The sequence below is a fragment of the Phacochoerus africanus genome, chromosome 14 (genome assembly GCF_016906955.1).
Source record: "Phacochoerus africanus isolate WHEZ1 chromosome 14, ROS_Pafr_v1, whole genome shotgun sequence".
Taxonomy (NCBI): Eukaryota; Metazoa; Chordata; class Mammalia; order Artiodactyla; family Suidae; genus Phacochoerus; species Phacochoerus africanus.
In genome coordinates this window covers 1,758,473-1,781,971 of record NC_062557.1, presented here as the reverse complement: position 1 = coordinate 1,781,971, position 23,499 = coordinate 1,758,473, and the positions used below count along the sequence as shown (strand labels likewise).

General features: G+C 56.7%; 1 protein-coding gene across 4 annotated transcripts in view; it reads left to right on the top strand.

Annotated features, from left to right (window-relative positions):
• Nucleotides 1-23,499, top strand: part of RPTOR (regulatory associated protein of MTOR complex 1) — a 280,347-nt gene that overhangs the window by 149,104 nt on the left and 107,744 nt on the right. For all 4 annotated transcript variants that reach the window (XM_047757543.1, XM_047757542.1, XM_047757544.1 and 1 more), the window contains one exon: nucleotides 1,607-1,782. In XM_047757543.1, coding sequence (XP_047613499.1) covers nucleotides 1,607-1,782 — 176 coding nt within the window. The remainder of the gene's footprint in view (nucleotides 1-1,606; nucleotides 1,783-23,499) is intronic.

Sequence of the window (23,499 nt, the reverse complement as noted above, 5' to 3'; positions counted from 1 at the left end):
CGTCACCCACACGAGCACTTGACAGTGTCGCGTCCGGGTGCCCTCCCTCCCCGTCTCGGTCCCTGCCAGGCCCGGGCCAGCGGCAGTGCTGCTCCTGAGAAGGCTCCTTTCACTCTCCAGGGCTTGGCCCTGCCCGCTCCCCGGGTTCCCAGCCTCCCTCGGAGCCTGGCTGCTTCTCGCGAGGGAGCGGCTCCCCCGCGACCGGGGCTGCAGTGCAGCCGCCCGGCTGCCTCTGACACATCTGCCGGCTCCGCGCTCCCCCGCCGGTGACTCAGGACCCCTGCGCCGCGGGCCGCCGGCGCCCAGGCCGTCATCCTTCCTCGCGGCTGTCACTGCAGACCTGGAAACACAGTTCCTGTGCGGGGCAGGCTGCCGCGCCGCCGTGCTATTTTAGCTCGCGAAGCGGGAGCCAAGGAGAGGATTAAACGTGGTTCTGTCTTCCCTTTCTCTGTGCTCTGAAAGCCCACTCTGGCGACAGCTGCACCGTGTGAAGGCGCCTGATGCCCCGGACCAGACAAATTAAACGGCGAAGGCGGCCAGCTCACGTTACGTGTATTTTACTACAGGGAAAAAATGCCTCTAGAAATCACAGGGCTCGTTACGGTTCCCCTGGTATTGATCCTTGAGTGCACCCCCATTTGATTTGTACCCTGGGTTTCCCTCCCTGCCGTGGCCTCTGGGTTCTTAGTGGAAGGACAGTGTTTATTTGAGAGCCAGGACAAGGTCGCGTCAGGAGCGCTGACGACGGCGTGGCCTGGCGTGTGCCGCGTTGGGGGTTTGTGAGTGCACAGCTTTGTGTCTGTGCAGCTCACACAGCGCCCCGGAGGCTGCTCTTCGGAAAGAACCCCGCAGTGCACTTGTGTTAGTGGCGCAGTGCGTGGCGTGGACCCAGGAGGGGCCAGATGGGATGGAAAAACGGCCCTCGGGTCAGGACCCGCCTTCCGTACCATGACCTTGGTGAAGGCTTGTATCTGAAAGTCCTGAGATTTTTTTCGTTAACTTTTGAATGCTTTGCCCTGTTTTTTTTTTTTTTTCAAGAGATTGACACTTGTTTTATTTTTCTTCTCTTCTTTTCATGGCCGCACCCGTGGCACATGGAGGTTCCTAGACGAGGGGTAGAATCGGACCTGTCATTGCCAGCCTACACCAGAGCCACAGCAACGAGGGATCCGAGCCGTGTCTGTGACCGACACCACAGCTCCCGACAACGCTGGGTCCGTAACCCACTGAGCGAGGCCAGGGATCAAACCCCAAACCTCATGGTTCCTAGTCGGAAATGAGAGACGCATAGGAGAAACGAAATTACCCTGAGTCACCCTGGGCGCCCAGCCCGCTGCGTCCGTGGCTGGCTCTTCCTCCCCGCGATGGGCCTGCAGGCTGCTCAGGCTCCGATGGGCCGCCAGCGTTTCGGTGGCGAAAACTGTGGAGAACACTGGCCAGAGACTGGCCTCGAGGGTGTCCGAGGGACCTCGTCCCGGGAGAGCCTTCGGCGGCTGGAGCCCCAGCTTCCAGCCCGGTGGCCGGGTCCTGCCTTCGCATCCCGTCTCGGGCTCGCTCTCTGGTTGTGCCAATTGTTAAGCCGCCCTCTCCCTTCCTGCCCCTGCAGGTGGCCGCTATCAACCCCAGCCACCCGCTGGCCCAGATGCCCTTGCCCCCGTCCATGAAGAACTGCATTCAGCTGGCAGCCTGCGAGGCGCACGAGCTCCTGCCCATGGTCCCGGACCTCCCGGCCGACCTGTTCACCTCGTGCCTCACCACCCCCATCAAAATCGCCCTGCGCTGGTGAGTGGTCCCCCGAGGCTCGGGCCGGGGCCGGGGGCTTTCCTCTTGGGGCCCCGGCGGCAGCACCCCGGTTGGACATGCGTGTGGGTCCCAGGGACCCCTCTCAGCACCTTCGCTGGCCGCGGCCGTGTCGCTGGATAGCCCCAGGGTTGGTCAGGCTGGAGAGTGGGATTTCTCTTGAACAACAAAAAGCCTTCCTGAGTCGCTTAAGTCCTTGCTGGAGTTAAAGCAGGATCTTTCAACTTATTCTTAGCAGTAAAAAAAAAAAAAAAAAGTCACGAGTTTTTCCCACCACCGCTCTTTTGGGAAGTTCCGCGCTCTGGCGACTGTGACGGAGGAAACACACGTGGGCCCTTCCGAGACCCCGGCCCGGCAGGACGCGCAGTGGCACCTGGGGCTTCCTGCTCCACACCCAGCCTTTCCCCTCGCCAGTTGCCTCTCTTTTAATACCTGCTTTTCCATTGCGTGTTTTGCTGGAAACCTCCACGTGTGTCTAGTCCTCGGCTGGGAGACCCTGGCTCTGCAGCACGGCTGCGTGGGTTCCCTGGGCTCCGGGCGCCTTCCTCAGCGCCCCGCCAGGCTGTCCTGCCTCGCAGACCTGCCGTCCCGCTCCTTCCCCACGGCCCTGGAGGACGTGCAGAGACAAGCCAGGCCTCTGGGGCGCGATGGCCTGCGGTGGCCCCGAGCTGCGGGTAGGATAAGAACTTGGACTTGCAGCGTTGCCTCTGTGACAGCATTGTGCTGACCCTGGCAGGGGCGTTCCCCCTTCACCCCAGCCCCCCAGGCCTGGCGGTGGGTCACCCCCAGGCAGAGGCCTCTTCTAGTGCAGCTGATCCCTCAGGAGCTGGAGGAGGGGGTGGCCGACAGGGTCCCCGAGGGGCACGGCCCACGGACAGAAGAGAGCTGAGCTGGATGTCATGTGAGGCAGGGCCGTGACCAAGCACGGAGCGTGTGACGGGAGGTGACGGGAGGTGCTGGCAGCGGGGGCGGGGGGGTGGCTGCTGTGCACGTTTGAAACCCAGGACACCTGGATGGGACTCCTGGAGGGACAGGGGCCGCAGCCTGAGCGGGCATGCTGGGCGGTGACACTGAGGAGCTGGGAGGCAGCAGGAGGGGAGGCGGGGGACAGAGGAGGGGGGCCCGGCAGAGGCCACTCGGACCCATGTCCGGGGCTGGAGAAAGAGGGGCCAGACTGGCTGCCCTGCCGTGACTGTTGGTCTTTCTGTTCCTTCACTTATGAGCGAGTTTCTCCTCGGACTCTCTCCTCCGCGCCGGCGGTCAGAACAGGTTTGTGGTGCCGTTTGACCCGCCCTCAGGAAGCTCTCTGTCGAGATGACGCAGGGAGTTGTTCATTTCACTTGGGGCCCAAGAAGTGATTTCCTAACTACCACCCTGTCCTTGAAACCTGCGCGGAGCACTTGCCCCAGAAATTCTCCATCTCATTGAGGAGACAGGACGCAGCCTGAAGGTTCCCTATGTAAATGGGCGCTTTCTGCCAGGCAGGGGTGTCCCGGCCGTGGCCCCAAGGGACAGAGCAATCCCTGCCTGCGGAGGGGGCGGGGGAGGGGCGGCCCTCAGCCGGGAGAGTTTGCCGGTAATACTTACCTTTTTTGGTTAAAGGTGTTTTTGTCCCCATTAAAAATCCATTTAATATTTTACAGTTAAAAATTAGAAAATTTGCTTTAGTAAGAAGAAGAAAAAAGTCCAAGATTTTACCCTCCTAGCCACAATTAGTGTTGATTTTTGGCTTAAAAAGTCCATCTTTTTTCCTGTGTGTGTACACTTTGGCTTGGATGTAATTAGACTGAATTTATAATTTTGCGTGCTTAAACCTTAACCTAGCACACTTATTTATCCTTGGCCCCTGGAAACTCGGAGCAAACATCATTTGCAGTGATTGCATGATGTTTCACTGTGCGAGGTTCTGTCTTATTTAACCAAGTCTAGGGCTTCAGGATTTAGGATTCAGGTACATAAGGGCAGGGAAGCTCAGAGTAGCGCGAAGGGGGTCCGTGGACTTTCTGTGCAGGACCAGGTAGGAAATAGTTCAGGCTTTGAGAGCCAGAGGGTCCCAGCTCTGCTGTCACAGCATGGAAGAGCCATAGCCAGTATGGGAACAAGTGAGGGTGGCTGTGTTCCAGTAACACTTTACTTTCTAAAACAAGCTGTGGGCCAGAGTTGGCCTGGGGACCATAGTTGGTCACCCCCTCGTTTCGAGAATGGAACCAGGCTTTCAGCTGCGGACGACTGCTGCCCTTACCTCTTGGGCAGTGAACCTGAGCCTGAGTGAGCTAGGAAAGGGCCTTGTTCAGGAAGGTTCCTTTGTGACTACGAGGACGACTTAGCAGCACTGCACCCGTGTGCGGCACAGCTGCCAACCAGTGTCCTGTGCCTTGTAAACAGAGTCCAGCCTTAGGTGACACGCACACAATGCGTGTGGGGCAGGTGTGCGTGTGACTCTTATTTGATGCCGAAGTCGTTGTTGGGAGACATCCTTGTCCGATTTTTGTTTCATTTTTGCCCCAGTCTTTCTTATATTCAGAAACTCATAATTTCATAACTTCACTGGTTCTGAAGCGAGGAATCCGTTACTCTCCGTGTATTTCCTTACTCGCTTATGAATATAGCATACGAGTCCCAAGTATCTTGTGTCCTTAGGCTGTCTTCTGCTCACTGGATCGAGTGGCAGGATGCCATTTTCAGTTTATTATGGGCACATTTGTGCCCCCGAAGTTAGAGCTCGGCAGTGCTTTAATTTGTCGTGGGACCTGCTGTAAAATAGACTGATGCCCGCTGCCCTGTGCTGCTTGCAGTCTTTGTCCGTAAGTGAAAATGGCAAATGTTATTTTGGATTGAACGGAGGTCAAGAAATGTGCTTCCTTCCTTTCAGTTAAACTGAGGGATATCAAGGAGCTGAAATGCTAATGGCATGATATCAGCATATATTTGCCCGCTGGGCAAGCCCTGCCCTCACGTTTGCCCAGTGGGCGAGGCGGCCAGACGCCCTGCCCTGCAGCTGGACTCGGAGGCCTGCACCTGCCGGTGGCGGGGCCACGCGCCGCGTCCTGCTTGTCTCACCGCGGACTCCGGCTTTGTGTTTTGTGACACCTGTGACATTTGCTGTGCATTTTGTCCTCAAGACTCAGCCAAGATGCAGTCAGAAGTACCTTTGGAAACATAAATTCTTGCTGGCGTTTGATGCTGGGCTTAACCGTTTATCCTCTGGAGGCTTTTCTCAAATGTGGTCCCCTGCTGGAGAGCACGCTTGCTGCCTCCCACTCAGTCTGCGCCTTGCGTCTGTGGACTTCCTTGCTTCTTGCAAAGACTGAGTCGATGACTGCCTTCTTAGGTCTGAAGGCGGGCAGTCTAGACCTGTTAGCCAGTGGCCTTGTCTCACCAGGTTCCTTACTCTGTAGGAATGTCGCACGTGGCGTCTTAGGCCTTCGAGGAGGCAAATGTAATTGGGGCTCATTCGCATGTCTCCTCCGGAGGCCTGCCCGCCGTGGCCCTAAGGTACGCCGATGCTGCTGCCCTGACGGCTTCGGGGAGTTTCCAGTCCTTCACGCCATACCTCGTCCTGTGCCCACTCGCAGGAAAGTATTTTTCTCCCCAGACTAGACGATGTGCTCGCGTGGTCCCCTGTCTCTGACGCACACTCGAGCGAGATGAACGTCATAATGTCTTGTAGCAGAGCTCTCTTAGAAAGTTGACATGCAGAACCCTGATTTATGCTGCTAAGAACCAGACGGAACCAGGCGGAACGGCACGGGCCGCCGGCTCCCTCCCTGAGCCCGGTCCTGGGCTGCCGTCGGGGGCTAGGATCGATGATGCCCGCGGCCAGTCCGCTCGCTGAGTCAGAAACGTCCTTGGGCGCGGCTGGGCCCACCGGGGTGGGGTGGGGCAGGTGGGCACCAGGGCTCGGGCCGGCTCCTCCCCCCGTTGCCCTGCTTGGGTGCCGCGCGCCCTGCTGTGGCCGTGGTGCAGGCCGGCAGCTGCAGCTCTGATTCGACCCCTAGCCTGGGAACCTCCGTATGCCGTAGGCAAGGCCCTAAAAAGATAAATAAATAAATAAAACAAAAGACTTGAAAGGCTGGGAGTTCCCATCATGGCTCAGTGGGTTAACGATCCAGCGTTGCCGTGAGCTGTGGTGTAGGTCGCAGACCCGGCTCGGATCCCGTGTTGCTGTGGCTGGGGTGTAGGCCGGCAGCTGCAGCTCTGGTTCGACCCCTAGTCTGGGAACCTCCATGTGCCACGGGAGCGGCCCTAGAAGAGGCAAAAAGACAAAAAATAAGTAAATAAAAGAGACTTGAAAGGCTGAAAATCAGAGAATGCGCTCCCCCGTGGCCCAGCAGGTTAAGGGTTCAGCGTTGTCGCTGCAGCAGCTTGGGTTCCAGCCGTGGCCCAGGGACGTCCACATGCTGCAGCGCAGCCAACGAGGAAAGAAAATCAGAAGATGAAAGAAGAGAAACAGGAGGCCAAGAAAGGTGGAGCAACAGTTTTAATATGTGTCGAAGAAAAAAAGTATGAAAAGGACAAGGAAAATGTTTTATCACGGTAAAAAGAGCAGGCGACCAAGAGATGCATGTCAGCGACCACGGCTCTGTCCGTCCAGCACCACGGCCTTGAAATACGCCAGGTGAGGTCGGACGGAAACGTGGGTAGCAATGGGTGAGCCAGGAAGGCGGGTGCTGAGGCCGACCAAGTGGATAAAAAGTGAAGACAATCATTCAGATTTTGACAAGGTTGCTCAGCTCGGGCCTGACAGCAGCAAGCAGAACAAGACACTCAGCAAGCACACCACCCACGCCACTTCTGAGCAGGGTGGGCCGTTCGCAGAAGTGAAGTGCGTGCCAGGCTGCAAGGGAAGCGTTCATGACCCCAGAGAATCGACGGCATGTGAACTGTTCTCAGAGCAGCATGCGGTGGAGGCGGAGCGCGGTAACGGTCGCTTTAGGAGCGTCTGGGAACTAAAAATCTTACTCTTTGAAAGCAGGTCCTTAAAGAGGAAATACTTTTTTGTTTGTTTGTTTGTTTTTTGTCTTTTTGCCTCTTCTAGGACCGCTCCCGCGGCACATGGAGGTTCCCAGGCTAGGGGTCCCATCGGAGCTGTAGCCACCGGCCTACGCCAGAGCCACAGCAACGCAGGATCCGAGCTGTGTCTGCGACCTACACCACAGCTCACGGCAACGCCGGATCCTTAACCCACTGAGCGAGGCCAGGGATGGAACCCGCAACCTCATGGTTCCTAGTCGGATTCGTTAACCACTGCGCCACGACGGGAACCCCAAGAGGAAATACTCTTTAAAAGTTACGAAATACTCAGAACTGAGCGGCCGTGAGAGCCGAGCTTGGGTGCTGTGGGCGCAGCGAACGCAGCCCAGGGATCCATGTGTATCGTCCCACCACGAAGATGACAAAGGAAAGCAAAATCCAGGGTTGGCCTTACAGAGCCGGGAACGGCGGGAAGCAGAAGGAAAGACGGAGACCAGCGGTCCTGCAGAGGAAGGCTACCCCGAGGCTCGGCGTACAGGGCACCTCTGCCTGGGCCTCCGGTCCTGCCTCCCGGAGCAGCAGCTCCCAGCCCGGCCCGGGGCGCTCGTCCCCTGCTCCTCCTGGGAGGGCCTGGAAGGCAGGGCCGTTCTGCCCAAGGCATCCGGCGTCTGCTTTTGCCTCTGCCTGGCTTTTCCCCTTCGAGTCGAAGGCCTCCCTCTCTCGGCCTCCTCTCTGCAGCTTGCCCGGCCCTAATCGGCTGAAATTCAAATGCCAGCAGTCGACGAACCCGGTCCGGCCGCGAGCCAGTGTGGGCGGCCCGCCTTCCGTCCTGCCTTCAGAGGGGGCTGAGCTACAGGGCTGTGACGGGAGAGCCGGGTTTCAAACCGCGTCCCGGCCGGCTCTGACCCTGGGGGCTGCCCGTGTGGCGCTTGGCCTCCCTTGTTGGCCCTGGTTTTCCCCCTGGTGCCCCGTGTCTCTGTCTGGCTCTTCTTCTTTCTCTTCAGAGGAAGTTGAGACCTGTGAGAATGTGTCATCCAGTGTGTTTAAGTGGAGCCTCGGGCACTTACTTGCTTAATAGAGGCTGTCCCGGGCTCTCGAGCAGATGTGCTTAGTGCAGAGACGAGATGCCCTCCCGTGCCTTGGGAGTAAGGCCGGGGTTCTCTCTGGCACCACTTCAGTTTTATATGCAATATTCTATATAGAGGCGTCATACACTGTATGTGTAAATTACACGAAGCGAATGTAATTAAACACAGAGTGTAAACGTACCAGGTAAGATGGCTGTGACCACCTGTGTGCAGTGCAGGTCATCTTCCACGGCTCATCGTCTGTGGGCGCACTCCCCACGTCCGAGCACACCTGAGATCCAGCACCGTCTCACAGTCAATAACATGCCTCTTTCATCGGCAGCCCTTTCTCTCTCTTAGCGGCACCTAGAGATGCTCGGAACAGCCCGCGTCGAGGCGCGTGCCACGGCCTTTCTCAGTGCGCCGGCTCGGTGTTTATCGCTGGGGGCTGGGAAATCTCACGTCTGCCGCAGGTGAAACTGCTGCCCTGGGTGTACCCACACCGGAAAGAGTCTCGGCGTCGTGATGGCGAGTGTGGATTAATTGGAAAAGTCCAAGATCTGTGGTCTCAGCTCTCTCTCTGGGACCAGAAAAGAGAACCACGTCCGAACCTGAGACAGTAGAAGAAAGAAGAGGACAGCAGAGAGCAAGACAGTAGAAAACGCTACAGCCAAATGCAGCAACCCTGCGGAGGCAGAGGGTAGTTTCTGAAAAGTTCAGAGGCATTTTTAAGCTCTAGCTAGAATGGTCAAGAAAAACAGAAAGACGATACGTCTCCTGTTTCAGAAATGAAAGAGCATCACGGCAGATCCCACAGGCACTAAGAGGATACTATGGGAACCCTTTTAAGTATGAAGGCCCTTGTGCCAATTTTAAATGCTACGTCTTCGGTGAAATGGGTGAATCTTGAGAAAGACACAGATTACCAAAGGTGACACAAGAAGGAAAAGAAAATCTGGATAGTTTGTATCTCGTGAAGAAATTGAATTCCCTAGTTCACTGCCTCACCAAGGAGACGCCACACCCAGATGTCTTTGCTGATAAATTTCTGTCAGCGTGTAAGAAAGAAGGAATACCCACCCTCTGTGACCTCTTTCAGAAACTAGAAGCTAACTTTATCCTGAAAATCAAAGTCAGGTTAAAACTCTGCAAGGGAAAAAAGGAATCTGCAGACCAAGACCCCTCACGAACACAGCTGTGAAAAATCTTAGCAAAAGAGTATCGAGTGAAGCCTGACCTTAGAGAAGAGGAAGTGTCATGATCAAGTAGGGTTTGTCTCTGGCAGGCAAGGTTTAACTGTGAAAAATCGGTAAACGTAATTCATTACATTAGCAGAACAAAGGGAAAAACCCATATGATTATTTCAGTAGATGCATGAAAATCATTTGACAGAATTTGGCACCCGTTCATGACACACGGGTTCAGCAAACTGCAGAATAAAAGAGAACATTCTGAAGCTCCTAAAAGGCATCGAAGAAAAACCTGTTGCTGACATTGTACTTCCGATGGCGCGAGACCAGATGCTTTCCCCAAAGACTGGAGACGAGGCCAAGATGCCGCTCGCACTGTCCCTTTCAGTGTTGTGCTGGAAGTCACAGCACAGGCGCTGGGAAGGAAGAAAATGCAAAGAAGGCAGCACGGTTGTCTATGCAGAAAATCATGAGACGCCTCCAAAGAGCCACTGGAACTAACAGTGCACTTTAGCAAGTTTCCAGGAGACAAGGCCACTGCCCTCAAGTCAGTTTCATTTCTGTGACATAATGAGGAACAGTTGGAAATCGAAAGTTAAAATGAGGACTGCTATTGGCCATGGCGTCGCACTTCTGAAATACTTGGGGATGGATGGAACAAATTGTGTGCCAGACCCCACGTAAACTCTAAAGCGTCGCAGAGGGAGGCGTTCCCGCTGTGGCGCAGCGGGTGAAGAAGCTGACGTAGTGTCCGTGAGGATGTCGGTTTGATCCATGCCCTTGATCCGTGGGTTAAGAGTCCGGCATTGCTGTAAGCTGCAGCGAAGTTCACAGATGGGCCTCGGATCTGGCTGTGGCTGTGGCCTGCAGCTGCAGCTCCAGTTCGACCCCTAGCCCAGGAACTTCCATATGATGCAGGTGCGGCCATAAAGAAAGAAAAAGAATCCACCTGCAGCAGCTTAGGTCGCTGCAGAGGTGCGGGTTCAATCCCCTGCCCTGCACAGTGGGTTAAGGATCCGGCGTTGCAGCAGCTGCAGCTCGGGCTCAGTCCCTGGTCCCGGGAATTTCCATGTGCTGCAGGTGCAGCCACAAAACAAACAACAAACAGAAACATCGCCGAGAGAAGTTGAAGACCCAACTAAACAGGGAGTTATACTGTGCTTCTGGAGCAAGAGACTCAGTATGTTAAGATGTTAATTCTTCTCAAGTTCACCTATGGAGGCAGTGCAGTGTCCCAGTCAGAATCACACTTTTTTCCATATTGATAAGCCGGTTTTAACGTTTGTGTAGACATGCAAAGGACCTAGCCAAAACAATTTTGAAAGAAGCGCATGGTTCGCAGTTCCCGTTGTGGCACAGCAGAAACGAATCCAACTAGGAACCATGAGGATATGGGTTCGATCTCTGGCCTTGCTCGGTGGGTTAAGGATCCGGCGTTGCCGTGAGCTGTGGTGTAGGTTGCAGATGCGGCTCGGATCCCACGTTGCTGTGGCTCTGGTGCAGGCCGGCAGCTGTAGCTCCGATTGGACCCCTAGCCTGGGAACTTCCATATGCCCTGGGTGCGGCCTTAAAAACAAAACAAAACAAAACAAAACTCCATCTTAAAGCAACAACCTGAATTTCAAGTAAATGGCCAAACGATCGGAGTAGACGCTTGGCAGAGAAGAGAGATGAACAGTGGATGGATGCGTGAACGGTGGGCATGTGTGGGCCAGACCGTGGAGTAACTGGAACGCTCATTCCTGGCCAGGGGACGGACATAGCACAGCCACGTTTGAAAACATCTTAGCAGTGGCTCTGGGTGTGCACACAGCACGCAGCCTGTGGTGGGCTCCGTGTACTTGGCCCACAGCAGTGAACGCTGTGCACTCGCGGTGGCAGCGCCTGGAAGCAGAGATGCCCGTCAGGTCGTGGTGCAGACTCTGGCACGTTCCTCTCACCAGTGCAACGGGGCCGAGCCGTCGGTGCAGCAGGAGCGAGTCCCTGGCTGAGGGCAGCGGTCACAGAGCCGTCCCCCACCTGCGATTCTGGGCCGTTCTCAGAGGACCTGGGCCTGCCGGGGCCCGACGCAGGGGCGCGGCCGTCAGGGGCGGGGCGAGGGTCTCTGGGGGCCATGGTGCTGGGCTGCGAAGAGACACACTTGTCAGCTCCTGCACTTACCGTCGCAGATGGGTGCGTTTTATGGTGTGCAGGTTGCTCGTCCTTCAGGTTCATGTCCGTGGTTTAGATGCATTGTCTCAGGTGAGAACCTAAGAAACGTTTTGCTTTCCTGTAGGTTAAACACAATGGGTATAAGTTAGGTTTGCACGTGTACGTACACTCCAGAAGGGCGTGCTTTGCGTAGACTCGGGGGCCTGCGGGACCAGACAGGCAACCCTCTGTGAGGGACCAGGGCTTTAAAATCATGTCTCCTTTCTTCTCTTTTAAACATCAGATGTCAGCATTACAGTGTTTTCCCAAGGCTCGGTGTCATTGGTAATGGTAAAAGGCTAAGAAATAACCTTTTCAGAGTTACTGCCTAAATGTTGACCCATTTGACCAAATTTTAGGCACGTGGTGCCTTTTGAAAATCAGCTTAGGAGTTTCCATTGTGGCGCAGCAGAAACGAATCCAACTAGGAACCATGAGGATGTGGGTTCGATCCCTGGCCTCGCTCAGGGGGTGAAGGATCCGGCGTTGCCGTGAGCTGTGGTGTAGGTCACAGACGCGGCTCGGATCTGGCGTTGCTGTGGCTGTGGTGTAGGTCGGCGGCTACAGCTCCAATTAGACCCCTAGCCTGGGAACCTCCATGTGCCGCGGATGCGGCCCTAAAAAGCCCCCCCCCCAAAAAAATCAGCTTATTTCTCTAGAAAGAGTATTTATTTATTTATTTATTTATTTATTTATTTATTTGAAGGCCAGGTTGCCTCTTTATTTTTGCTCACATTGGGGCTTGTGTACCTTCTGGTAATTTGCTGTTGGCTCGAATGCCCCCTTCTCCTGCAGTGTCCCTCACAAGAGGCCGTGGAGGTGTCGTCTCGGCCGGCCCTCCCTGGGCAGCCCGTGAGCAGGGTCCGCTGCACGCCTGAGTGCCCAGAGGGCACCGCGTGGGGAAGACTCGGGAGCGAGCGTGAACGCAGGTCTTTTAACGTAACCGGGTGCTCAGAAGAGCTCAGCTCGCGGTGGGGCTCTGCCCGCCACTGCGCTGTCGGTGTGACTCCAGGAAGTCTCCTTGGGTGAAGTGATGCTCAGGTGATAGCGTGCCCCCCCCCCCCGCCCCGGCCTCCCGGGCCTCCCGACGTGCCTCAGCCAGCGGGAGCGAGGGCGTTTGTCCTCTGCTGCTCGGTGGCCGTCGTCACTGTGTTTCCAAATTAGTTCTCATCCCTGTTGGAAGTCGCACCTGCAGAGCAACCGAACGGCATCGCTTTCTCTGCAGCCATTACTTGTTCACTGCATTTGCTTGTCGCATCTTCAGATTGGATTCCTGGGCATTTTAATGGCACTTCGACTTCATATCTGACCCGTGTGCCCAAGGATGCCAAGTCGGTGCATCAAGTCTCAGGGCTTCAGAGGGCGTCGGCGCACGTTCACGACCGCTGTGGAGACGAAAAGGCAGTCTCTGGATGGGTGCTGGGCAGGCTGGCAGGCCCTGGGAACTGATCTTAGCCTCCTTTCACTTGGGCCGGGATGGAGTTGATGGTCCCTCCAGGACAGCGAACAGCGTCGCGTGTTGAGTACTGGGACCCCGGACCACGCACTGCCTGCCCTGTGGCTTTGCTTGACCTGACCCTCTTGCGTGCACAGCCACTCTGCAGGGTTGCGCTGGGCCTGTCCCTACACTTGCTCCTGGGCCTGGTGCCCGTCCCCCTCTGGCCTCAGCGCCCCAGGGTGTACCTCTGCGGCCAGCCCAGCCTGGCAGCACCTCTGGGTCCCTCCCTCTGCTTAGCCTTGTGCCCCCGCCAGGGCTCAGCAGAGCGCAGGGACTCCCAGCCCCGTGCTTCGGCCCCCCCATGGGAGGCTGTGCTGCCCTGAAGGGCAGGAGACGGAGGGTCTCGGCTGCCAGCCCTGCGCTCGCCTCCTGTTTTCAGCCTTTCCCCGGCGCCTCTCAGACTCCTCCTTCCCTTGATTTCTGCTTGTCTCAGCTCCTGGTTCCTGGCCTGGGCGCAGCCCCTCCAGCTCTTGGTTCAGCCCCTTTCAGGGCGGCTGGAAAACATGCGAGCTGCTCAGGTGCAGCCACGCGAGGGGCCGCGGGGGCCCTGCTTTGGCCAAGCCCCGGAAAGCCTTGGCTTACCCCCCACCCACGGAGGGCAGGGTCCGGGGTCGGGGTGAGGAAGGTGCAGTCCGCAGGTTTTGCTCCTCACAGAACGGCCCAGAAACACGTGCCACTGTTTGAGAACTGGGTGGGGCTTCGTTTCCTCCATTCATTGAACAATTTTATAATGGAAACCGTGAAAAGGATGAAACGAAAGAAAAAACACCCAGAATTCCGCCCGGCTAATAAACAGCTCTTTATTTTTCCCAAGCCTCTTTATACTTTTTGTCCGTATATGCTCATCATTTTACTTAATTGGAGTGATATATAGAGTATCTATTTTTAAATGTTAAGATTGTCATTTTATATTATTTACCTATTATTTTATTTTCACGTCTAATGTTCTGTCACACTTACAGACTGTGTTAAAGTACTTCCCTATTATCGTCCAGTCGGTGTCTGCAGACTGTCTTTCCTCTTCGTCTTTGTCACGCGGCACCGGGCTCTTCCTTTTTTCAGAATGTCTCCTAGGATGTCTTTCCAGGAATGGGGTCACGAGGCCCAGTGTGTAGTTCACCTCAGTCACCAACGTTCTGTACCGAAATGTTGAACTAATTTACACCTCTCCAAAGCACACACATGTGAGTGAGTCGTTTTCAACACAACCTGATTTGATTTTCGGAAACCAAACGTGCCTTCCTTTGCGTGTGTCGTCTGTGGGTGCGGCGAGTCCCCGTGCGAAGGGACCAGTGTGACAGGCGGGTTGTGGAGATGGTGTCGTCTGCCGCCGGCGTGATGGGGGGTCCACAGGGGCCTCCGGCCCGAAGCTCCCGGTGGACGAGAGTGGAGTGCCGGACGGTCAGGAGGAGGAGGATCCGGGGCCGGGATGGCGCCCTGTGTCACTCGAAGGTACAGTCGCACGTTATTAGCACTCTTGTGTTTTGCCAGATTCACCGATAATTACTTTTCAGAGGGTTAACAACGGGCGTTCCCATTGTTGGCTCAGCGGTTAACGAACCCGACTAGCATTCATGAGGAAGCGGATTCGATCCCTGGCCTCGCTCTGCGGGCTGGGGATCTCGAGATGCTGTGGCTGTGGCGAAGGCCAGCAGCGGCAGCTCCGATTCGACCCCTAGCCTGGGAACCTCCACGTGCCGGGGGTGCGGCCCTGAGAAACCAGAGAGGTGAAGGGGGGGTAGCAGTTGGCGCAAACTCGAGTGTAGGAGGAGGTGGAGGTCAAAGGCGGTTTTCTGATGTTCTCGCGTTTCCTTTACTTGCGTTCTCACGCGGAGAGCGGGGAGGCCTAGGGAGGCGCACACGCGATGCCGGTCCGCGTGGGGGCCCCTCTCCTGGCCAGCCGGGCCACGCCGCCTGCACCCCTGCAGAGCGGGCTGGGCAGGGCTGGGCCTGGGCCTGTCTGCGGCTCCCCCAGGCAGCTCGACAGCCCCGAGAGGCATCCGGTCCGCCTCGATCCTTTTGCAGCTCAGAGCCCCGTGCGGCGGCACCCCGTCCGTTCCTCGGCAGCCCCCTGGGAGGCGGGCCGCCGGAGGGACGGGCCCTGCAGCGTGACGGCGATGCTGCTGAGCTCAGCCTGTCCTGCGCCGCCGCCCAGTCCGCCTGGCCCTCGCCGAGCTGTGAGGTTCTTCTTGGGGCCCAGAGGCGTTTCTCCCCAGTGCCCTTGACGCCTCCGTCTTTACCTGACTTTCTGGTGAGGGGAGTGTGAGGTCTTTTTCTTGTTGTCTCTCGCTGTCTTTCCTTCCCTCCACTCTACAGTTGAGGTGACATTCGCATAACATAAGTGCACTATTTAAACTGGTTTACAATGTAAAACTCACTTCTTTAGTGTGTTCGCCATGTACGGCAGCCGTCACCCCTAAGCCCACTGTGCGTCCGTCACTCACTAGCCGTCCTCCCCATCCCCCCCGCCCAACGGTCCCTGATGTCCTTCCTGTCGCTGTGGACGTGCCTGTCCTGGACGTTGAGTGCCCAGACTCGCAGGTCGCCTGCTGTGTCTGGCTCTCGCCCAGCACGATGCTCGCGAGGCTCATCTGGCTGCGGGTGTCGGACTTCGCTGCTCCTCGTGGCTGAGCCCCTCCCCAGGGCCGGGCTCGTCTGCGCCACTGTCCGTCTGTGACGTCGAGTCTCTCCACGTCTGGCTGTGTAGGTGCTGCCGTGAATATTCGCGTAGACACCTTGTGTCGACCCCTCTATTCAGTTCTCCCGGGCGCACCCGGCTGGGATTGCTGGGTCCCCTGGTACCTCTTTCAACTTCTTCGGGGACCACAGGCCCAGCGTCTCTGTCCTTGGGCTCCGCTGTCCTTATCCGACGGTTCAGACCCTCCGCTTGGTTTTAATGCTGTGCTCTGTCCTCCTCTTGTGGAGCTGGAAGAGTTCTGTGTATCTTCTAAACACCGGACCCTGATCGGGTAAATGATTCGCGCATGGTGTTTGCAGATAGGTTCTCCCGTTCCGTGAGTTGTCTTTGTACCTTCCAGGTGATGTCCTTTGACGCGGGAGGTTTTTCACTTCGATGAAGCCCTTTTTATCTGTTATCTTCTCTTGCTGCTTATGCTTTTGGTGTCATAGTTAAGAAGCTGTTGCCTCACAGGAGGTCGTGAGGATTTCTACGCACGTACCTCCTTCCAGGAGTTTTATGGTTGCAGCTACTACGTTTAGGTCTTTGATCCACTTGCAGTTAATTTTTGTAAATACTGCAAGGAAGTCTCAAAGAAGCATACTTTGGCGCAGTGGCTTAAGGGTCCAGCATTATCACTGCCGCGGCTCGGGTCGCTGGGTTCAGTTGTTGGCCGGCGAGCTTCTGCGCGGCTCGGGTGTGGCGTTAAAGAAGGAAAGAAGGAACAGCCAAAGCCTTAGTTTGAAAAAAAAGAAGTATGCTCGGGACTTTGGATCTGTTTTTGACATTGAGAGCGTCTGTAGGAATGACAGGTGTGTTCCTGGAACAGCTTTGCAGTTGTCTAAGGAAAGATGAATCTGGAAGTTGAAGCTCTCTCTGCTTACAATGTTCTGTGTAGTCAGTGGACTGCGGCCGCCGTTGGTTTATTGCGTGCAAGTGAAAAATTAATTCATTATACAGTTTACCACTGTGGAGAGAGACAAAATCTCATACCAATTGCACCTCTTCCGTAAATGTTTGCAGTTTTAGCATGACGAGTACCTAACAACCCTGAAAAATATTTTTTTTCCTTCTTTTTTTCTTTTTAGGGCCACACTCAGGGCACATGGAGGTTCCCAGGCTAGGGGTCAAATCGAAGCTGTAGCCACTGGCCTGCGCCACAGCCACAGCAACGCCAGATCAGAGCCGTGTCTATGACCTCCACCACAGCTCATGGCAACGCCGGATCCTTAACCCACTGAGCGAGGTCACGGATCGAACCTGTGTCCTCGTGGATGCTGGTCAGATTCGTTTCCACTGAGCCACAGGGGAACTCCTGAAAAATATTTTTCTTTCATGGATTAATCACGTTGCCAGCATCATTTGCCAACCACACAGTATCATACGTTCTCCGTATCACACTGTCGGGCTGGCCGCGTCTCTGCTTTCCGTATTGGGAATGGATATCAGGTCCTATCTTTTTTTTTTTTCTTTTTTCCTGTTCTGGCTTCTCTGCGGCGTATGGAGTTCCCGGGCCAGGGGTCACATCTGAGCCACAGTTGTGACCTACACCGCAGCTGCAGCAATGCCGCATCCTTTCACTGTGCCGGGTCAGGGATTGAACCTGCATCCTGGCACTGCAGAGGCGCTGCCAATCCCGTCGTGCTGCAGCGGGTGCTCCTCAGGTCCTGCCTGTGACGAAGAGCGGGTGAACGCGGGCGTCGGGTGGCAGTCCGCCTCCTCTGGGTTATGAGAAGCTCCTTCTCTGGCTCTCTCTCCTTCCTAAGCGAACCAAAGAGATGCAGACCCCCCAAGAGGAAGGTCGCAGGCCTCGTATGCCTGCCGCCTCTTGGAGTCTCGGGTAGAAACACCCCAGAGAAATCATCTTTCTAATGTTTTTCTTTTTTCCATATTATTTATTTTTGATTTCTTTATTTGTGGCCACACCCACAGAATGAGGAACTTCCTCGCCAGGTATCAAACCTATGCCACAGCAGCAACCCGAGCCAGACCCTTAAGCCACTGGGCCACCAGGGAACTCCACTTTTTTTCTTTCACTTTAATGTCCTCTTGTTTTTAATCGCTCACATTCTCCACTTGCTGCAAACGATTGAGAGGATGTTCACTCGGGGTTAGGATGGTAACTACCAGGACTCGAGGGAAGGGGCACAGCCTGAACTTAGAGCTCCCATGTGCACCCTTCATGGGGCAGGGAATGTGCTGCCTGGCGTCTGGGAGGGGCCGCGCGGCTCCGCCTTGGCCGTGTCAGCAGCTGGGACCATGTTCTTGTGCTTCGTGCAGAAACAAGCCCTCTTGCGGGCACCTGCTGTGGTCACTGAAGAAGCAGTGGCTCGATGGCCCCGTGTGTGCTCTGACCCGCACCACCCCTCGGCCGTGCCCAGCCCCGCACAATCTCAGCGAGACCAGGCGGGACGGGCTCGGCGCTGTTTGCCCGTACGTGCCGCGGTAACCTGGCTCTCACTGTGGCCACACACCACTTCCCATAAACACAGCCACAAAAAGAAGTGGTCGGGCTCTCCCTGAGGTGCCTGGCGAGTGAACGGGCACTCTGTATCCTGTGATGGGCTCTTTCTGCTGCAGAGCAGAGGGATGTGGGGTCCGTGACGGGCTCCCTGAAGGGCAGCACCCTGACCCAGGCCACTGACCTGATACCTAAACCAGAGACTGGGAGCCCAGGAAGAGAAGTCAGCAGGTGTGGCTAACCGAGCGCCCTCACGGCCTAACTTCCAAGCCCCCAGCCTGGCTTCACAGCCCAAGGACAGGCTGTGCACCAGGCACGTTACCCTTGACAGGTACGAGAAAAAGCAGCCGGAACTCTCCCATTTGTTCCCAGAATGCCAGGAGTTGGCTCTGGGACACGTTCTTCTGGTGGGTTCAGCGCCGTGAGGCACAGAGAAGCCGATGGGGTGTCCGGCCTTGCTTCCCTCTGCCTGGCCCGATGTCGCTGCGGCTCTGGTCGGCCGCTGGCACTTGCTCTGCTTCTCCCCGAGGTCCGCAGACCTGCCGTGTGGGCTGTGTCCACCTGCTTCCCGGCCGACGGGCACAGCCTCAGTTCCCACAGCAGTTAAGACGTCCCTTCTCACCAAGGCACTCACTTGGCGACGTCTCGCTCAGGGAAGTTCAGTCGCGGTGGCACCGTCAGTGTCCGCAAGCCGCTCGGGGGCAGTGGGGAGGCGCCCGGGGAAGCACGTGGGAGAGCTCAGGGGCCGGAAGGGGGTGCAAAGTCGACATACCTTTTAGCGTGAGACGTGAAAGCAGGAAGACGTACGTCCCTGGAGGACAGCGGGCTGGAGCCAAGGCGGAACTCGAGTGGGGAACTTGGGCGGTGGCGTGGCAGCCGTGGTCCACACTCGCAAGAGGCTGGGCTGGAGTTTTCCCCAAGGCTGCTGGCCTCCGTCCGTAAGAGCGGGTCCCCCCAGAACTGGACCCCATTCGTTTGCTGTTGGAGCGACTTCTCTGCCGTCTCTGCTGGCTGGGCGGCACACCAGCGGAGTCCCCGGTTACAAGCTGCCGCCCTGCCACCCGCCCCCTCTCCTCTCCCCGCTTTCCCTCATTGAGCTCGAGATGACGCACTGGGTCACTGAGGGGACTGTGGCTGCCAGTCCTGTGGCCTTAGCCCCGTGGGCTCACGGTGGCACAAGGGTGGGGGGAGGGGGCTTGCCTCAGCCACAGGACTGGCAGCTCCAGAGCCTCGTGAACCCACGAGCGAGGAAGAGTAACAGCAAACACACAAGCAGTGGCCATAGAAGGTACTCGATAAATGACCCTGTCCCAGCCTTGCTCTTCCTGGGCTCCCTGGAGACACTGCGGGGCAGCCTGAGCGGGGCGGGGGTGGGGGTGCCCAGGCCGAGGGGGTCGCATTTCCACCGTCCCTCGAGTCACATCGTCTTGGTTTGGCTCAGGGCTTCCACCCGAAAACACCCAAAGCGCTGCTTCTTTTCCACGTTGTGCCTTCTTCCCAGGAGGGTTCGGGAGTTGGAGCTGGTAACTGGCTGTGGCCAGGCGCCCTGGCCTTGGTCGCTGGGCCATGTGCCTTCTGTGCGATCGGAGCGGCCTCGCCGGGATGGCGTCTGGTCCTGAGCCTGCTGACCAGCCGTGCACCACCAGTAGGCTAAGTTGCTAATCCAGTTCCCGGCTCTTGGCGTCTCCTTGTGGGGAGTCCACTGGTGCCGGAAGGAAGGGAAGTGGATGTCGGCCTTATTCCTGTAAAGCGTCTGTGACGCACTGGGGGCCGCCTTTGTGTCTTTCTGTTTGTTTTGTTTGTTTGTTTGTCTTTTTGCCATATCTTGGGCCGCTTCTGCGGCATATGGAGGTTCCCAGGCTAGGGGTCGAATCGGAGCTGTAGCTGCCAGCCTACGCCAGAGCCACAGCAACACAGGATCCGAGCCACATCTGCGACCTACACCACAGCTCACGGCAACACCGGATCCTTAACCCACTGAGCAAAGGCAGGGATGGAACCTGTAACCTCATAGTTCCTAGTCGGATTCATTCACCGCTGCGCCACGACGGGAACTCCACCCTTGTGTCTTTTGATCGCAGAGGGAACGTGCTGCATGGCTCATCTCGGGCTCCAGTCCAGCTTAAAATTCCTCCCAGGCTATTCCTTCTCTCACTCGTATCCGGAGGGGAATCGGGCTCGGCTTGGAGCCACCAGACGTGCCGAGACGTCGGAGCTCTGCAGGGGCGTCCGCTTCCGTCCCTGTAGCGGGGCCTGACTGGTTATGGGGTGAGCCACTCAGGTCGCCGCGGAGCTGGCCCGCGCTGCTGCTCCCAGCACACCGCGCGCTGGTCTTCTTAAGCAGGGTCAGCCTTCGGAAGGCGTGGCTTGAAGGGCGCGCGGTGCGGCCTCTGGTGCTGCAGCACCGCCCTCCGTGTTCGCTGGCAGGCTGGCCTCTGTCCGCTGTGTTTCCTCCGTCCGTGTGCGCTCAGGCACACGCGACGCCGGGATGGCCTTTGGACGTCGAGGACGGATGCGGGTCCAGGGCGCAGCTTCTTGGACAGAAAGAGCACATCAGGCAGCAAGACGTCAGTCTTAAGAATAAACATGGTAGGAGTTCCCGGCGTGGCGCAGTGGTGAATGAATCCGACCAGGAACCATGAGGTTGTGGGGTCGATCCCTGGCCTTGCTCAGTGGGTTAAGGATCCGATGTTGCTGTGAGCTGTGGTGTAGGTCACAGACGCGGCTCGGATCCCGCGTTGCTGTGGCTCTGGCGTAGGCCGGTGGCTGCAGCTCCAATTCGACCCCTAGCCTGGGAACCTCCATATGCCGCGGGAGCAGCCCTAGAAAAAGCAAAAAAGACCAAAAAAAAAAAAAAGAAGAAGAAACATGGTAGACATTATAATGTAAGCCTTTGGTTCTTTAATTGAAAAGGCTCCGTTACTTTTTACATAGATTTAACTTTCTGGCTCTGCCACAAGCCCGTCCGGCACCCTAGGTGAGCAGAGCCCGGGCACAGCTGCTGGGAGGGCTTAGCAGGTGCCTTTGCCGGGAAACTGCCTTCAGCCACTCCGCCCTGTTTCCCCTCCGTCCCCAGACCTCTGGTCCCCAGGGACGGCAGCCCCTGCCGCTCCTCAGCACCGCCCCGAGGCGGCTGTCCCGGCCTGGGAGACGCCTCCCACCTCAGAACGGTGCCCAGGGCTCTTGGGGTGACTGCGGCCTCCCCCCACCACCCGATGCCCGCCTTCCTCCAGGCGGTGTGTAGCTTTGTCAGCAGGGGCGTCCGCTTACACAGCCCTGGACGTTTGCTTTGTATCACATAAAATCCACCTTGGGATCCGAGTCAGGCTCAGGAGCCTGAGGCGTCTGAGGTGGTCCAGAGCCAGCCGGACTCTAAGCTTACGAGGTGGGGTCCGTGGAAGCAGGCTCCAGAGGTTTGGCAGAAGTCCCAGGAGAGCTGTGGCCTGTTCCTTGCCCTCCCTGTGCTGGGGTCGGGAGCGCCCCTCCGTGGAAGAAGGCTGCCGTCCTGCTTCTGCGGATCGTGGCCGGGTCCTCGGGCGGGACGACCGTAGTGACCACGGGGGAGCCGCCCCTCCGTCCTCCTAGTCCTCGGAGGAGAAGCAGACCGCTCAGTTCTGAGCCGTTGGGTCGTCTCCGTCTCCGGTGCACTCTGCTGACGCCCACTCAGCAGGGTCTCAGCGTCTGCTGTGGCCTCCTCTCCCACTCCCTCTCTCTTCCTCTCTCTTCCTCTCTCTCCCTCTCTCTCTCTCTCCCTCTCCCTCCCTCTCTCTCTCTCCTCCCTCTCTCTCTCTTCCTCCTCTCTCTCTCTCCCTCTCCCTCTCTCCCCTCTCCTCTCCCTCCCCTCTCTCTCTCTTCCTCTCTCTCTCTCCTCTCTCTCTCTCCCTCTCCCTCTCCTCTCCCTCTCCATCAGGAGGAGGGGGCTAGAGCCTGGGCTCTAAAGAGACTCCTGAACAAAGAGGCAGGGAGGGGTCCCCAGCTGGCGCTCCCTGGAGGGTGGTGCGCCCTCCGCTCTCCCCCACACGCAGGGGGCCGCCCCGTCCAGCGAGAAGCCGGGGGCTTGCGGGGTCTCACTCGCAGCACTCCCTGTGCAGGTCCCGCCTGCACCCGGCTCACAGCCGCGAGATGTGGGGCAGGTCTGAGCCCCATGAGGAGTGTCTTTCAAGGTTGGATTTCAGCCCCCAAGTGCCAGCTCACCGTCCTGTGTTCTGCGCCCTGGGCAGAGCTGTGTACGCGGCGGACCGCGGCTCTCTGCCAATGGAGATGCTGCGAAGCTTCACAGGCCGGACTGTTTTAACCAAGTCCTTCTGCGTATGAAGCAGCTGCCAGAGGTGCCAGGCTTTAAATATTCCTTGTTAACAGGAGTTTGGGGAGACAGCTCAAAGTGGCAATACACTATTAAAATAAAACAAACAAGCTCCCTGACATTGCACTTAATCTAGCAGGTTAAAAAAAGACAAAGAAGCAAAAAAAAAAAAAGGCTCCACATGAAACAGTGTGTCAATCATCTGGTATTTGTAACTAAATTAAATAGGGTGCCGCTGCATCAGCAGGGGAAAAAGTAGGAGAGGCTTTTCCAATTTACAAACTTGAAAGAGCTGCCACTTTCTCGCCATCCTCAGGAACTTCTGGGCCAGGATTCAGGACGAGACGCGGGGGAGGTTCAGGCTGTCTCAGGCCGCCCTTGCTGCCTCGAGGCCAGTCAGCTACAGGGAGAACTAAGGGCTTCATTAGTCAGAGGAGCAGAGCCCAGCGCCTCCCCTGGGCTCCTCCACAGGATGCCCTGAGCTGACCCTGTCGGTCCCGACCCCCGGCTGCAGCCTGCAGGATGTCCCCAGGGGCCCTTACGAGCCTGCTGAGTCAAAGCGCAAGAACTCCCAAGGGACCAACCCTACGTTTGGAAGGGCCCTGTCATTCTGGTTCAGAAGAGAAGGCCGGGACAATTACAGTTATCTGGAAGATGTCTTAAAAACGCGAACTTCAGGAGTTCCCATCGTGGCTCAGCAGTTACGAACTCAACTACTATCCATGAGGACGCATGTTCGATCCCTGGCCTCGCTCAGTGGGTTAAGGATCTGGCATTGCCATGAGCTGTGGTGTAGCTTGCAGGCATGGTTCGGATCTGGCGTTGCTGTGGCTGTGGTGCAGGCCGGCAGCTACAGCTCCGATTCGACCCCTACACTCTATATGGAGTGAGAGTGGCCCTAAAAAAGACCAAAAAAAAAAAAAAAGGGAACTTCAGTTTGGGAGAGGAAACACAAAGTCTATAATTTACTAAAAGTAGCATCAAAAGAAAATGACAGCGCAAACAATGAACATAAGATTTGGGTGATGAGTACAAGAGGGTTTATTATATTCCTGACTGTTTTGTGGATGGCCTGAAAAACTGCCCTGTGATAAAAGGGAAACAGAGAGGGAGAGGGAGAGAGAGAGAGAGAGGGAGAGAGAGATGTAGAGGGATATAGATCGCAGATGGAGAGGGAGATGATATGTATAGAGGGGAGCGAGGGATAGTCGGTCTCTCTTTACTATCGCTCGCTCTCTTTATCTCTCTCGATACGGGCGCTTTCTCTCGCATTTCTCATTTCTCTCATCTTTCTCTTTATCTCTCTCTGTCATCGTTCTTGCACTCGCTCTCTCTCTCT